This window comes from Macaca mulatta, chromosome 16 (genome assembly GCF_049350105.2).
Source record: "Macaca mulatta isolate MMU2019108-1 chromosome 16, T2T-MMU8v2.0, whole genome shotgun sequence".
Taxonomy (NCBI): domain Eukaryota; kingdom Metazoa; phylum Chordata; class Mammalia; order Primates; family Cercopithecidae; genus Macaca; species Macaca mulatta.
Window position 1 is genome coordinate 16,721,639 of NC_133421.1, and position 15,606 is coordinate 16,737,244.

Here is a 15,606-nt window from a genome sequence, read left to right on the forward strand (position 1 = left end):
ACCCTGAGCTGGGTGACAATGGTGGCCTTTTCTCTCCTTCAGGATGGCACTAGGAGCTCAGTTGGTGCCAACCAATGTTTTATCTGCAAGAGTGGCCTCAAGTCACCATCATTCAGACCTTTCACCATATCATACCTCAAGGTTAGGGATCTGAGATGCTTATGCCAACATTCCCGGTATATCATGACAGCTCATGACATGCCTCCATGTTTTCCATGTGGGTCATCAGACAACAGCGCACCAGAAAGGGTTGAACTAAATGAATACTCAAGTTCTTTCCAGTCCATTTACAGCTTCCATTTCAGCTACAATTCCCAGCTGTCTCCAATGAGCAGACGTTTGCACAGACATCATGAAGGCACCATGTGCTCATAGTAGCTTGTAAAACAGCTATGATTTTGGTGCCTTAGCACCATACTATAACCCAAATCTCCAGCTCAACTTTGCTTTCCACTGACGCTCTTCATCCTGCTCCAAAAGGCACCTTGTACCCACACCCAAGTCCCCACAAAAACTCAACAGAGACCAGTGAGTTACTCTGATGTTTATTTTAATGCATCTTAGTCCACACAGTTGGTATAAAATCAGAAAATGCAAAGCAAAATCAAAAGGTCTGGAGTCTTAGCATCAGAAGGGCACCGTATATACATCTACAGTTGGTGGCCAATACAAGTCATCGCCAGACAGTCCTTGGAGGCACAGAACAGCCTAGACCCAGCCAAGCTCTGGGAACTCACGGTCCCAAGGAGTCTAGACACTTGTTCTGATGCTCTGACCGTAAGAAAAATGTGGGAGTGATGAAGGCTTTATGATTTACTCATTATAGTAATAATAGCAGCCTAGCTAGGTACAAAAGCAGTTATAAACCATTTATATTACACATAATTATTCAGGTCTCCATTCTATCTTATGTTGTAAAATTGTTAATTGGATTTCCAGTGAGTCGTTTAGATGATTAGTGATAATAAGGAATGGTAAATCCATAGCACCATTTCAAAGATTTGTTGTCACTGATGTCTCATTTAGATGTGTGACCGAGATACTCCACCTGTAAGGGCAAGTATGCCAAAGCCACAAGCCGTGTTTTTGCGAGGGCTCCAGTTTGGGCATTTTGTCCGTGTGCGCATAAAGCTTCACACAGAGGTTCAGGCAGCGGCTGTTTCTGTTGGATGCACTGGGTCACCCACCAGAAAAGGGCTTTTGGGCATTTGGGGTTTCTACCCACACTTTGGTTTTCTAAATGAGGTGGACTGGGAGGGAGGTATCTTCTTTCAGATGAAAAGGAAGGGGCAAGATGGAGTTATTTTATTTCTGGGTAAAACAAAACAAACAAAAAACAAAACAAAAATACTGAGCTGGATTATACTGTTAGGATGTAAAGTTCCTTAGCTACTTCTTTAAGGTTCAACACGAGGCTGATGGTCAACATAAAAAGCAAACAATACTATGTACATATATGTAAAAAGTGTTATAAATAGGTTTTATAAACCAGAGATATTATATACATCTCAATCAACAGCAACCCCCACCTCCACTGCTTTCTGTTTGGTTTGGTTTGAGTTTGGGATTTTCCGCTAGCTCTTTTTTTTTTTTTTTTTTTTTTTCTGTTTTCTAGTTTCCCTTCCTCCCTTCCCTGTGTACGCTCAGAGCCTCAGACAGACTGTCTGGGCGCCTCATTCGCGTTTCCGCAAGATCACGTAGATGACACCGCTGAGAAGGGCCAGGGGAAAGGCCACCCAGGCCAGGATGTAGGCAAAGCCGTAGGAGTAATCCGAGTTGAGGTGCCATTCCGGGTGCCTCACCGTGTAGATGGCCGCAGCACTCATCACACACAGACCTGGGGGAGGAGAGGGACAAGCTGGGTGAGGGAGAGTCCATGGTAGAGTGGCCCCGTCTCCGCCACCCCAGATGCTGACAAACGCAGGATAGGAAGAACATTTCCACCTCTGGAAAGAAATCTACTTCCAGGTCCAGAATTGAAAGGAGGTAGCTCAAAAATATGGAAACAAGGAAAATGACTTGCTCTCTACTTCCAATCTCGGCCATCCAGGCCTTAATCTCTGAGGGTTTTATTTACCCTTTCTGCCCTATTTCTCTTTCTATAGCTATCACCAATTCCCACGCCACACTACATGGCCAGCAGGCATTCAGGCTGCAGGAAAAATCTACCTGTCTCTTTGCAAGGGTGGTTGGGTATGGAAGCCCCTGGAAATCTATGCGCCATTCTACAAATGAGTAGTGGCATTATCTGAAGCCAATGGAAGTGAAGTGACATTTTACCATTATTGGAGTCAGGCCATGGTAAAAGGATTAAGCTCTATGCAGACCACAGGGGCCTATGGTCCCCCTAGCAGCGTTGCCACGTACCAGGTGAAGCAAGCAAAGACTATGGACACTGCCAAACAGACAAAGAAATGTGTGGAGGAGAAAAAAGAAAGTGAGGAAGAGATGAGGACACAGCAGACAGTACGAGCGAGAAGTCACGCTGTGGAGGGGGAAAATGATCAAAGGCAAGCTCTATTTCCCTGGGTGTCCCAAGGTTGCATCTGAAGCCCAAAGAAGGCTAAAGGGCACTGGATACGCAGGCGGGTCAAGCGACCCTCCCTGGCCCACCAGTGCAGCCCTTCGGTGTGGGAAAGAGAAGAAAGACCTCCACCTTGGGCCCTGTGGAGCAGCCATGCTCAAACTGATGGCCCCAGCCCACGTGACAGTCAGCGCTCCCCCACGAGGAGGGGTCCAGTGATGTCAGCACCCCAGCCTGGAGCTGCACAAAGCCTGGTCTGTTTCCTCCCTGAAAACAGGGTCTTTGAGAAGCTCTGAGTGACTCTATTATAAATCCAGTATGCCGTGTGGGATTCATGCAGTTCCAGAGCTCCCAATGCACCCGCCCCCCGGCCACCTACATCTAACCTCACTGCTATTTGGGCTGCTGTTTTACTGGACACTGCAACTTTGTTTGAGGACAGTACAGAAGTGGGAATACGCCACAGGAACCACCCTGTTAAGCCTGTCCTCCTGCAACTCAGAGGAGAAGACTCCCGCTTGATTGGCCCCCGTCAAGAGAGCCATACAATAGTCTTGGAACCAAGATGGGACAGCTTCCAGGACCTGCCACCTACAGGAAGTTCAGAAAACGGCAAAGATGGCCATGTCAGGAGCAAAATCATCGCTGGTTAATTGTTGATTGAGGAAAACAGCAGTTTTGATCTGCTGGGGACACACTTTATTTGCCTTGAGGTCCAGGATCCTTAATTATCTTGTCCCACTGTTCCATGGCTTGTCTCTCCAAAGTGCTAACTCTTGTCTTTAAGAAATACTGAAGTTGGCCAGGCACGGTGGCTCACGCCTGTAATCCCAGCACTTTGGAAGGCTGAGGTGGGTGGATTACGAGGTCAGGAGATTGAGACCATCCTGGCCAACATGGTGAAACCTCGTCTCTACTAAAACTACAAAAATTAGCCGGGCGTGGTGGTGGGCACCTGTAGTCCCAGCTACTCGAGAGGATGAGGCAGGAGAATGGCGTGAACCCGGGAGGCGGAGGTTGCAGTGAGCCGAGATCACACCACTGCACTCCAGGCTGGGCGACAGAGCGAGACTCCGTCTCAAAAAAAAAAAAAGAAAGAAATACTGAAGTTGTCTCTTGGGCTCTGTCTGATTTATCTAATGAGGGCAGGGCTATAAAAAAGGAAGTATGATCTTGGCAGAGAGCAAGGTGTTAACAGAGTGCTAGCAGGGCAGGACAACACTTACTATCATGCAGGCGGGGCTCCCAAATGGGCTGTCTAACCAGATCTGGCATGAGAAATGCCTCGGGAGCTGAATGGACCAGCTCCTCCCTGATTTCACTGGCTAAGAGGAAATATCAGATTCCATCCTTGAACAAGAGGGACAGAAAGAGGCAATATACAGAAGTGCAGTGACTACACAGTTTAATGTGTATGACTCTCATCTTAGTAGAATCTCAGCAGTGAATGACTCTAAGCTGAACTGTGATAAGCAGTAAACTCAGATACCTACAAAGCCAAAGAGAGGATACACACTTGATATGATTGTTGTCAGGAGACTGATGTTTTAGGGAATCTATTATTACGAGATTGTCTGCATGTAAAGCAATAGATGCACACTGAAAGAGAGAATGATTCTTTGGCTGGGTTCCTGCTGTCTCCAACCCAATGCAGTTAATGTCATCCAGTGGTCATCTCCAAAAGCCAAATAGTCCTCCTAATAAGTGGATTGTCACTCACTTTCTCAGCAACCAGTAGGTGGAGATGCATCACCAGGTCCCCGTGGCAAGGGTAAGTGAGGCCCTGAGGCACAGGCAGATGTTCTGCTCTTTGGCAATGACCGGGACTCCCTGGGAGGGGCCTGAGTCTGGGAGCATAGGTCGGCTTTAAGCAGAAGGACACTGACCCTGTCCAGACAACACAAATGTGCGCTGGGCATTCAACTTACAAGAGTTTCTCCCTGTCTCAGGATGGCTAGGTCTGCAACAACTTCCTGCAAGTTCTCCCTAAAGCCCCTTTGAAGAGAAAGTCTTAAGCTCCTTTAACAGTGACTGCAACTCCACGTGAGTGATTAGAGCCCAGAGCTTTTGGAAGGGAGCACCCAAGGAGCCAAGGTCAAAGGAAGCAGCCGAGGGAATTCCCAGTACATCTTTATCATCTCCACTCCCTTTGGTTCAGTGAACATTTAATGAGTGCCTACTGCATGCGGGCACTCTTCTAGCTGCTGTTCTAGATGCACCAAGGTAAGTGAGACGTGGCTCCTACCTTAAGGACCGTGTGTCTAGAAGACAGACATTTGCATATAATTTCGAGATCATCCGATGGAATTTCAAGAGAGGGAAGGAAATGCAGCAGATGCCCCAAGAGCATAGACGGGCACTGAGTCCATACTGGGGAACTGGAGAAGCCACACGGACTCTCATATAATAGGCTGATAGCTCACTAAGGGTCAGGAAAGAGAGGACCTTACATGACATGTTAAGGAAGTTGTGATGAGAAGCCTCTGAGGAAGCTTCAGCAGAGGAGAAACATGATCAGATGCATGTTTCAGAATGATCACTCTGGCCACAGTGCAGAAAATGGATTCACGGGCAGGGACAAGGCAGGCAGCTGGAAGGCGCATGTGGAGGCCTTTGCATAGCTGCACTGGGGTTAGTGAGTCAAGACAAAAGAAATGAGTGTAATGCCTACGGAGGATGCTGACCAAACACAGGACTCAGTAGAAGGCTGACTGTGGGGCGAGGGATAGAAGAGAGGCCAGCACGACCGCCTGGTGTGTTCACTCAGGCAAGTGGGAACACGGCGATGTCTCAGAAGCCAGGGGAATAAAGCTTCAAAGAGTGAGTAGCTAACAGTATTGAAAGGAGCAGAGTGATCCAACAAATTAAAGACTTCAAAGTGTACTTTGGTAACCTCAGCAAAAGCACTTTCATTTGAGAGCCTGGGGCAGAAGCCAGAGAGAAGTTGGTTGGAAAGGGATGTCAGTGAGACCACCGGGGTGGTCACTGGAAGGTGCAGCTATGATGTTGGGTTGATGAGTGGGTGCCTCTGTCTCCCTCCCACTTCATCCTCAGGGCAATAAGCTAGGGCAGGAAGGGGCTGTGAGGCCTGTTCCTCTGAAAGCAAGAAGCTTCTCTGTGTTTCTGTGATTGAAGCCCACTCCTTTTTCATTTTCGGTATCGAGTGACCATTGCTGCCTACAAAGCCACCCATAGCATTGACTCTGATCTGGGCATGGCCAATGAGACATCCATAATCATTTACCCCTAACAAAAATGTCTAAATGTGGTATTCTACATAAGCCATCTTTGAATCACTGTGAACAGGATGGCACTGAACTTTTATTAATTCCCCCCACCAAATTCTTTTTTTTTTTTAGAGAGGCAGGGTCTCACTCTGTCACCCAGGCTGGAGCAAGCACAGAGGCCTGATCACAGTTTACTGTAGTCTTGACCTCCCAGATTCAAGCAATCCTCCTCCCTCAGCCTCCTGAATAGCTGGGACCACAGGCGTGCTCCAAGGCACGCGGCTAATTTTTAAATCATTTTTTGTAGAGATGGCATCTCGCTTTGTTGCCCAGGCTGGTCTCGAACTCCCGGCTTCAAGCAATCCTCTCGCCTCAGTCTTCCACAGTGTTGGGATTACAGGCATTAGCCACCACATCTGTCCCAAATCCTTTTATTCTAAATGCTCTATAGCTATATTGATCTTTCTATTAACAAAACAAATGAACAACAATAACAAAAAGAGAAAGTGAAACTCACTCACGAGTGCCCTCTACTCTTTCTGTTCTTAATCCCACTAACTACACATTTGACTTGAGTTTGATTCTGCCAAGAAAACACAATTATCTAATCATCCAACCAATAGTTTTATTCAGGCTCCTCTATGTGCCCCACATGGAGCTTGATGCTGGGTATAAGCAGTGAAATAAATCAAAACGTGCAAATCTTCCTTTTAGGTCTGTGTCTAGGTTAATTTCTAGATGTTTTCCAGTCTAGTGTGACCCAACCCAACAGAGCTAAGGCACGGATAACTACTGTCTAGGAAAAGATGGCTATACGTTCTGAAAATAAGAATGACTCCAAAGTCCAGACACAGGATCAGGATGTTCCTTCTCTAAGAAGTTGGTTTAGCTATTTCTGGGGAAATATCCTAGAAAACCTCACAGTGGGATTAGGGACAGTTTAATGGCTATGTCAGTGGTTCCCAACCCTAAATGCACGTCAGAGTCACCTAGGCAGTGTATCTATCCCAGAACTATTAAATGGGTCTCCAGGGATGAGGCCTGAATACTGTCTTTTTTTTTTTTTTTTTTTGGAGACAGTCTCACTCTGTCACCCAGGCTGGAGTGCAGTGGCACAATCTTGGCTCACTGCAACCTCCACCTCCTGGGTTCAAGTGATTCTCCTCTGCTTCAGTTTCCCAAGTAGCTGGGAATACAGGTGCGCACCACTACACCGGGTTTTTTTTTTTATTTTTAGTAGAGACAGGGTTTCACCATGTTGGCCAGGCTGGTCTTGAATGCCTGACCTCAAGCGACCTGCCCACCTCAGCCTCCCAAAGTGCTGGGATTACAGGCGTGAGCCACTACGCCCAGCCCACTGTCACTTTTTTAATAAAAAAAAGGACCTCAGGTGATTCTGATGCACTGCTGAGGTTGAAAGCACTGAACTAAAGGAAGGAGGCTTTTGATATGCATTTAAGAAGCAGCCAACCTAATGCAATCAAGAAGAGATAGTTCCTAACTGTGAGCCTGGTGGCTAAGTAAGGAAGAGATGATTTGGCAAACCATGGAGACCCCACACGACACCCAGAGCTGTAATCTAGACCAAGGAGACAGAGACAACTCCCAAACCTACAGTCAGCTCCAAGACCCCTAACGTCTTTCATGTGCTTTCCTGAAAGCTCATGTGTGCCATCCATAAAGACCACAGCTGGGTCCACCAAGAGGAAGCTGTGCAGAGATAATGCAGCCCATAATAGCCACTTCCGGAGACTACACAGAGATTCTAGTGGTTTTCACTTAAAATGCTCCAGTGCATTGGACAGGCATTTGCCGGGCATGCACGCTCGTAGATTTTACATCCCATGAGTGTGGAGCTACTTTCTTCTTCCTTCTGTCCTCCCTCTCTTTCTTTCTTTCTTTCTTTCCCTTCTTTCTTTTCTTTCCTTCTGTTTGTCAGTTTTAGCTTTTCTAACTATTTCATTGACGTTAAGTTGTCCCTTCCCAGGTTTTCCCAAAACCTGAGTTTCTCATCTCCAACAACCCTACTCTAATTAGCTCTTTAATTACTAACTTCTTACTAGTCTGTGAGTCAGAAAACCACATGATAAAATTGACTTAGAACTGTCACACGATAAGAGAACCAGGAAATCTCCAAGTAGAGTTCCGAACTCTTTCAGTTCTCAGCATTAGTGGAAAGACCCTGCAACCATTTCCAGTGCAACATCCTAGAGATCTGAGGTTCCCTGGAGACCAACTCTCAGAGGACATTGACTGGGATTAACAATGGAGGACAGGACACTCTCCGGACTTACAAAATACAACTGCTATTACAGCTCAGCATTTCAAATTCAAGATAACTTCCTATTCAAATGTGGACCAACAGATAACTGAAAATTCAGTCTCATGAGAGGTAAGCAGCTAAATGTAAAGGGGATAAAGAGGACAAAGTCATGTGCTTTTACATTCGGAATTCTGCACTTCCAGCACAGTTCTAAACATCTTGTATTGACTTGGGAGGAGAATGAAGATAGTGAAGCAAGAGTGGATTAGTAAACGTACTTAAATTGCAATACCTAGAAGAGTGTTTGGCTGAACTGAAATACTTTTAACACACAGTGCAGTTACATGAGTGACCTAAGTGTTCTTATCTCTGGACTTTGAGTTTTGGCCTAAAATGATGTAATGATGTTGCTAGAAAAACATTGCTAAAGGACTTAAAGCCGAGACAGCTCAGCAGGATGAATGAAGATGAAGGTACTAGCTAACCCAAGGAGCCCGTTCAACAGCAGCTTGCTTCTTCTTGGCTCCATATTTTCAGTGTGACTGGGTCTTATGCTACAGGCTTGTATTCATCACAGATGTTTGGAACTTCAGAATAATACATGATGCAAATTTGCATTTACCTTGCACTGTAAATCGGTTCCAATAAAAGATAATATAAAAGCCAGAGCTTCTGCCTTGGATTTTGTGTTCTTTAAATTTTTTGGTGGATTCTGTATTTAAAATATAAGGAGAAGTACCTCACTATATTCAGCGTAACACTCACTCATCCCTGTCATGAACTGGGTGACCTTGGGCATTCATTTACCCTCTGGTGGGCTCAAATTATTCATCAGTAGAATAATGAGCCTGTACAAATAAAATGTGATTTTTTTCACATCAGACGGGTAATGTGCCAACATCATAACAAGGTTTGAGGGAGGCACATCTCACACATGAGCATGAAAACCCAGTCATCGCTTATGAAACTAACATTTCAATATAAATACATTATGAAACTTCTGGTTCTAAATCCATATTATCTTGAGGGCATATCCACTGATGCAATGGATATGATCATTATTTGATTTGATATCAAATTAAAACAAGTAAGCAAAAAAAAAAAAAACCCCAGAATATGTTACAGTTGTCTTTATTACAACTGAAAATTGAGTGAGTAAGGATAACTCTTCCCTTTAACGTACCTAGAAATGATATCTCCTTGCATAATTAGTCATTTAACAGAGCCGGCAACCATCCAGGAGCTTGGCTTGGTGTCAGAAGACATGGGTAAGTAGCAAAGCACTGTCTGGTTTTGAAATCTCAAAACCGTGAGTATTGAAATGTTGTATTTAAGTATTTAATGAGAAGTGGTTAATCATTCACTTCCTTTTTTCAGGAAAGGGGAACTCTCTGGCTTCTAGACAAGGTCACCAACTCTAACCTCAGGCTGTGTCTTCCCATACAACCCTATTTAAGGCATTATATCCATCAAAAACACATGGGCTGCTTTCAACCTTCCAATGACTGCTCCTGAGCACAGGGTGGTAAAATGGTACCACAGGCATTCTGACAACCAGCTCAGAGAAGAGATGTTACATCCTTTGCCCTCTCAGAGGGTCAGAATTGAGAACATCTCACAGTACCTAGACATACTCTGGTACATATGAAGTTTGTGATCCATGAATTTGGACCACGGAATCCACCACTACATCTGGCTCTTACTTCTGTCCAATGCCCTGCTGGCTCCGTCAACAGTAAGTCAACAGACAGACATATAAGAGCTAATGGAGCAAGATGCTAGGCAGAATCCAGAAAAAAGTTGGAAGATGTCACCCTGTGTAATAGAAGTTTCTAGGTTCTGCACACCGTGCATATTTAAAACGTATTTAATGAGGGAAATTGAAGACAGTTTGGGGAGGAGATTAAGGAGACCTCTCATGTGTTTTCATGTCTTGTCATGGCCCCATGTTTGGAAATGACAATATGTAACACAAGAACACCAAAATGAAGATATCAGAGGATGACAACAGTCAATCAAAGCCCAGTGGAATCTAGGAACTGGAAGCAAGGAAGGTGAGAATGTCAGTGTGACTTCATCACTACCTACTGGTAGAAGACACATACCTGATAACAACTTTGCCAGTTCTTAGCCATTTTCCGGAGGCATAATGTAATCTACAGGAAACAGCTCTCAAGCCTGACCTTTGCACTATGGATAGCCTCAGTATTCACCTCTGATTATGTGTCCAGATTGCCGTTTCATTCTTGGTGATACGCCTGGCTTGGGTGGGGACCTTCCTTTCAGATCCTCTAAGTTCTCTTTCATATGCATCTCATTCCAGGGAAAAGAAGAGAGTTCTAAGTCCCAAGTTCTAAGACACATATACGTAAACACCCACACATACAAGCACCCACACTCGCTTTATGGAAAGCATCCAATGGGGAGACTCATGAACATCAGCCATTCTGAGGCCACATCCTTCTACTAAACTAATCATTCCACAGACTTGGATAGGCCCCGCTTCCACACGGACTTTACCATCCACAACTTACCAGCAAGGATTTGGAAGATTCCAGTGATGTAAAACCTGCCCCCCTTGGTGAGGGTGAAGAGTTGGCAGAAGAACAGGAACAGAGACAGAACGCTGAAGATGATCGACAGGATCATCGTGGCCTGGACAGACTGCAGCCATTCTGGGGAAAAGAGACACTTGGTTAGGAGAGCTGGCCACGGCTGGAGGAGGGCTCTGCCTCGAGGTGCAGGGCCTGAGGGGCGGTGACTGCTGACAGCACAGTCCTCACAGGCAGCAGAAGCAGAAGCCCTTTTTCCTTAGCAGAACTCAATTTACTTTCACAATCTAAAAAGTCTTTCTTTATTTCAGTTTCTATTGGAGGAAAAAATATATACATATATACATACATATATATGTACCAATATATACATATACACACACACATATGTACTGATATGTACACGTTACATATTTATATACCTATATGTACAAATATGCACATATATGTATGTGTTTCTATATATATGTGTGTACATACACGTATACAAATACATGACACACACATATATGTAAAACACATATGAACATTTAGGGAAGGGCTGTAAAAAAATGTCTATAGTTCCACCACTAGGAGTTAAAGTCATTTTAAAATATATTGAATTTCCTTCCAGTGTTGGTGCAAATGTGTTATTTGTGTACATGTGTCTGTGTTAAAGAGGGCCTGAGCCCTGCCTACTGCCTTCCCTCTTCTTGCCCTCAGGGGTCTTTGAAGAGCTTATCGGAACTTCTGCATTCCAAGAAAAATAGTTTAAAACCACTGTTCAAATTATCTGCATTCCCCAAGGAGAGGTAAAGATCATGGGAATGGCTGTTAGAGCGCAAACTAATTTTTTAGAAGAATGGAAGAAAATACTGATAAAGAAAGGTATGCTCTCCGTAGGTATGGAAATCCATTTGCCTGGGAAACCTGTATTTTTTTTTTTTTTTTTTTTTTTTGGAAACTCTGATCATGGCCATTAGCCTCAGCGCAGAGCGGTGTGTGATCACAAACCACCAGACGGGATGAAGGCTTACAATTCCTTATCTCTGTTGAACCCCAAATCTCCAAGCTTCCAACTGAAATTCAGGCAAGAAGACAGTGCCTCCTATGATTTCTTCAGTTCCCCATCTGCTGCAAATTCATGTCATTTCAGGGAGGAAAGAAGAAGCAACCTGAGTTCCACACTGTAGATGGAAGCCCAGGGTAAAAAGCTGCATTTGGCCTCTGTCTTGTCTTCCAAGTGCCACAGAATGCTGGGGGCAGGCACCGCTCTCATGGAGGAAGAGCAACTGGGGAAGCTGCAGCATTTAATCCTTTCAGCTCAGTAACTGCCATATGTAATGTCTTCAAAAGCATACCTCAATGCTTCAACCAGTACTCACGGTTCTGAAATCTGGATGGTTTATAATTAAAAACTGAGTAAGATAAACTTGTTTTGAGTTGTAAGCAGCTCAAGGCAGAATTTTAAGGGTGCCAATTAGGCTAACTGTTACTAGAGTTTGACATAAGATGTTTCCAAGGCACAGACTGGAAATATTTTAGAGTTGGAAGAAACCTGAGAGATCAACTAGTCCAGCTCCTTTGCATTGAAAGAGAATTCCAGAGGTCTTTTCATGAGCCCAAATGACACAGCCAAAAATCTGAGAGGCCTTTGATTCTAGTCTAGTACTCTTCACATTCAAGCACAACGTATGCTTCTTTTATTTTTTTCAATTTCTTTGTCAATTAAAGTAAGAAAATAATGGCGAATGGGGTTGTGAGCCATCGTGATGTCACTCTTACATAACCTTAATTAAATGTTGGTCTTTATCCAGCATAGCGGCTCTTCTGGAGGAGCACTTTGCAATAAAGATAATGTTCCCATAATATTATTTGCTTAAAATAAAAAAATTATCTAGCACTTTGGTAGATGCAGCTGGAATTACAAAGAAATCTGAGACTCAAATCTGAAACTAAAACAAATAAAGGGACTCACTTTGGCTGGGAAATGTCCTTCCATGCGCATGCTCATGAGGAGTATGGCTGGTAGAGACAATATCTTAGCTTTCCTTCTCCAGTCCTGAGATACTGTCTTGACCCTTATCCCCGCACCCCTGTCACTTTCAGCAGGAACTACTACGAGACCTCACATATACAGAAAACTTAAAATCTTTCTATGTTAAATCTATATAAACAGAAGGTGTCTAATATTTAATAATATAACCTAAACACTTCTTGAAACGCCTTTCAACAGTAACTTGAATTTTAGTCCCAACCCCATTACAACTGAGCTGTTTGCCATAAGTTGTTTCTCAAATCAAATCAGAGTTAGAGGATCAAGGACATTTTTATTCAATGAGCATTTGGCGAATACCTACTGTTTGGAGCCAAGCCCTCTGGTTGACTCTGATGATCCAGAGATGAAGAAGATGGTTTTCAACCATAAGCACAATAAATAAAACACATGCGTTAAGATAGTAAGTATATCATCAACCACATTACATGTGAATGGGTTCAAGGCACTCATAAGATATGAAATTTTATCTTTAAGACATTTTGGGAGGCTGAGGCGGGTGGAACACTTGAGGCTAGGAGTTCAAGACCAGCCTGGCCAACATGCCAAAACCCCATCTCTACAAAAAATACAAAAAAACTGGCCAGGTGTGGTGGTGGGCACCTGTAGTCCCAGCTGCTCGGGAGGTTGAGACAGGGAATCGCCTGAACTCAGGAGGTTGTAGTTAGCCAAGATCACACCACTGCACTCCAGCCTGGGCACAGAGAGAGACTCTGTCTAAAAAAGAAAAAAAGGACCTTGTAGCTATATTCTAATATAATAGAGACACCTAACACAAGCAACGGTCAAAAACAAAAAAGATTTTGAAAAGAAGCTTCAGGCAAATATTAACAAAAAAGAAAGAAGATAAATGAATAATAAAAAATAGAATTTATGTTGAAAGGATGAAAGTGACCAGAGAGTTGTTCGGTTGTTTCATAGAGGAAAGATTTGGTTTATTTGATATTTACATCTGGTTTACATGATCTATGACTGAAGAAAATAAATGTTTATGCATATAATAACATGGCCTGGAAAAGTAAAAACCAAAAAATAATCCAAATATGAGAAGAAATTGTTAAAACCACAATGACAGTAGAAGACTTTAGCTTCCTTCCTCAAACTAGATGTCAAGTAGACCAAAAATAAGAAAGAATATAGATTATATAAGAGGGTTAACAAATTTGGTCTAATAAATGTATCGAAAACTTGTGTCTATATAGCAAAAGACACACATTTTCTATACAGCAAAACCATAAGTTATTTTCAAACACACATGGGACAGCTTTTCAAACTGATTTTAAGGCAACAAAGAATATCGCAATAAATACCAAAGCAGAAATGTTATAGGCTCAACACATAACTAAAGGCAAACCGAAATTAGACATTAAAAACAAACTAGCCAAAATAAATTTGGAAATTTAAAAACAGGGCTCCAGATAATTCCTCGGATTAAAAAAATCAAGATGAAAAGTAAAAATTTCTTCAGCAAGGAATTATATTGAGAGCCACATGGCACACCTGTGGGTTGTAGCCAAAGCAGTTCTCAGAGGACACTGTATACACTTCTAAGCATTTGCTAGAAAAATCCTTAAAAAGAGTGAACTAAACTTTCAACTCAAGAAGCTAGAAAATAAAACAACGAAATAAGTCCAAAATTAATTGACTTAATATGGATAAAAGCACAGACTAATGAGACAGAAAAAAATATTAAAATACTTTTAATAAAAATGTCTGGTTCAATGAACAATGACAGATAAGAAAAATTTTGAAGTAAACACAACAGCAACTAAAAACCAAAACGAACAAAAAGAAAGTCAGAAAAACAAATAAAACCAGTGAGTCAAGATATCACCTACCAGATTTAAAACATATATGTATATTTTGCTTATTATAGTATATGGTATAAATTAAATATACAGTTAATAATTATATACCTTATAATATATAATTATAGAACATATCATAGAACTATGATCTATAATTATATAATATATAATATATAATTATATAATAAATAAATATATAAAAATATATAATATATAATTATAGAGCATACCATAGAACTATGATCTATAATTATATAATATATAATTATAGAACATATCATAGAACTATGATCTATAATTACATAATATAGATCATATATGTTCAAGTGCTTACAATTATATAATACATAATTATAATTAATAAAATGTATTTTATTTATAGACACACATATGATGTTGTGTATTGTATACCAAATTTACATGTATGCTTCTAAAGTCTTAATTCTGTCCCATTCTTTTATTTTTCTTTCATGATTAATACCATATTTTTGAATTGCTAAAACTTTATAATACAAATAAAAGCTTCGTATGTCTAAAAATATATATAAATATCATATAAAATATATAGTTTATAAATAAAATATATAATTATCTATCATAGTTCTATGATATGTTCTATAATTATATATTCTAAAGTATATAATTATCGTATATTTAATTAATTTATTTTTATTTTTATTTTTATTTTTTTTGAGACGTTGTCTCGCTCTGTCTCCTAGGCTGGGGTGCAGTGGCGCGTTCTCGGCTCACTGCAGCCTCCACCCGCTGGATTCAAGCAATTCTCCTACCTCAGCCTCCAGAGTAGCGGGGACTACAGGCACCCGCCACCACTGTCCGGCTAATTTTTTTTTTTTAATGGAATCTCGATTTTGTCACCCAGGCTGGAGTGCAATGGCGCTATCTCAGCTCACTGCAACCTCCGCCTCCTGGGTTCAAGCGATTCTCCTACCTCAGCCTCCTGAGTAGCTGGGAGCACAGGCACGCACCACCATGCCCGGCTAATTTTTGTATTTTTAGTAGAGATGGGGTTTCACCATGTTGGCCACGCTGGTCTCGAACTCCTGACCTCAGGTGATCCACCCGCCTTGGCCTCCCAAAGTGCTGGGATTACAGGCGTGAGCCACCGCGCCCAGCTTGTATATTTAATTTATACCATATACTATAATAAGCAAAATACAACAGACAATACATAGTGTT

At 42.3% G+C, this 15,606-nt stretch overlaps 1 protein-coding gene and 1 pseudogene across 2 annotated transcripts in view; both read right to left on the minus strand.

Annotated features, from left to right (window-relative positions):
- Window positions 1-529: 529 nt before the first annotated feature.
- The window catches only part of PMP22 (peripheral myelin protein 22), a 35,533-nt gene continuing 20,456 nt past the window's right edge, over window positions 530-15,606 (minus strand). Inside the window, exons 4-5 of one of the 2 annotated variants that reach the window (XM_015118623.3) lie at window positions 10,549-10,689; window positions 530-1,837 (exon numbers count right to left, since the gene is read on the minus strand). In XM_015118623.3, the coding sequence (XP_014974109.1) occupies window positions 1,674-1,837; window positions 10,549-10,689 (305 nt within the window). In that variant the 3' untranslated portion in view covers window positions 530-1,673. 2 annotated transcript variants of the gene reach the window in all.
- Window positions 8,891-8,988, minus strand: LOC114673328 (small nucleolar RNA U13; annotated as a pseudogene).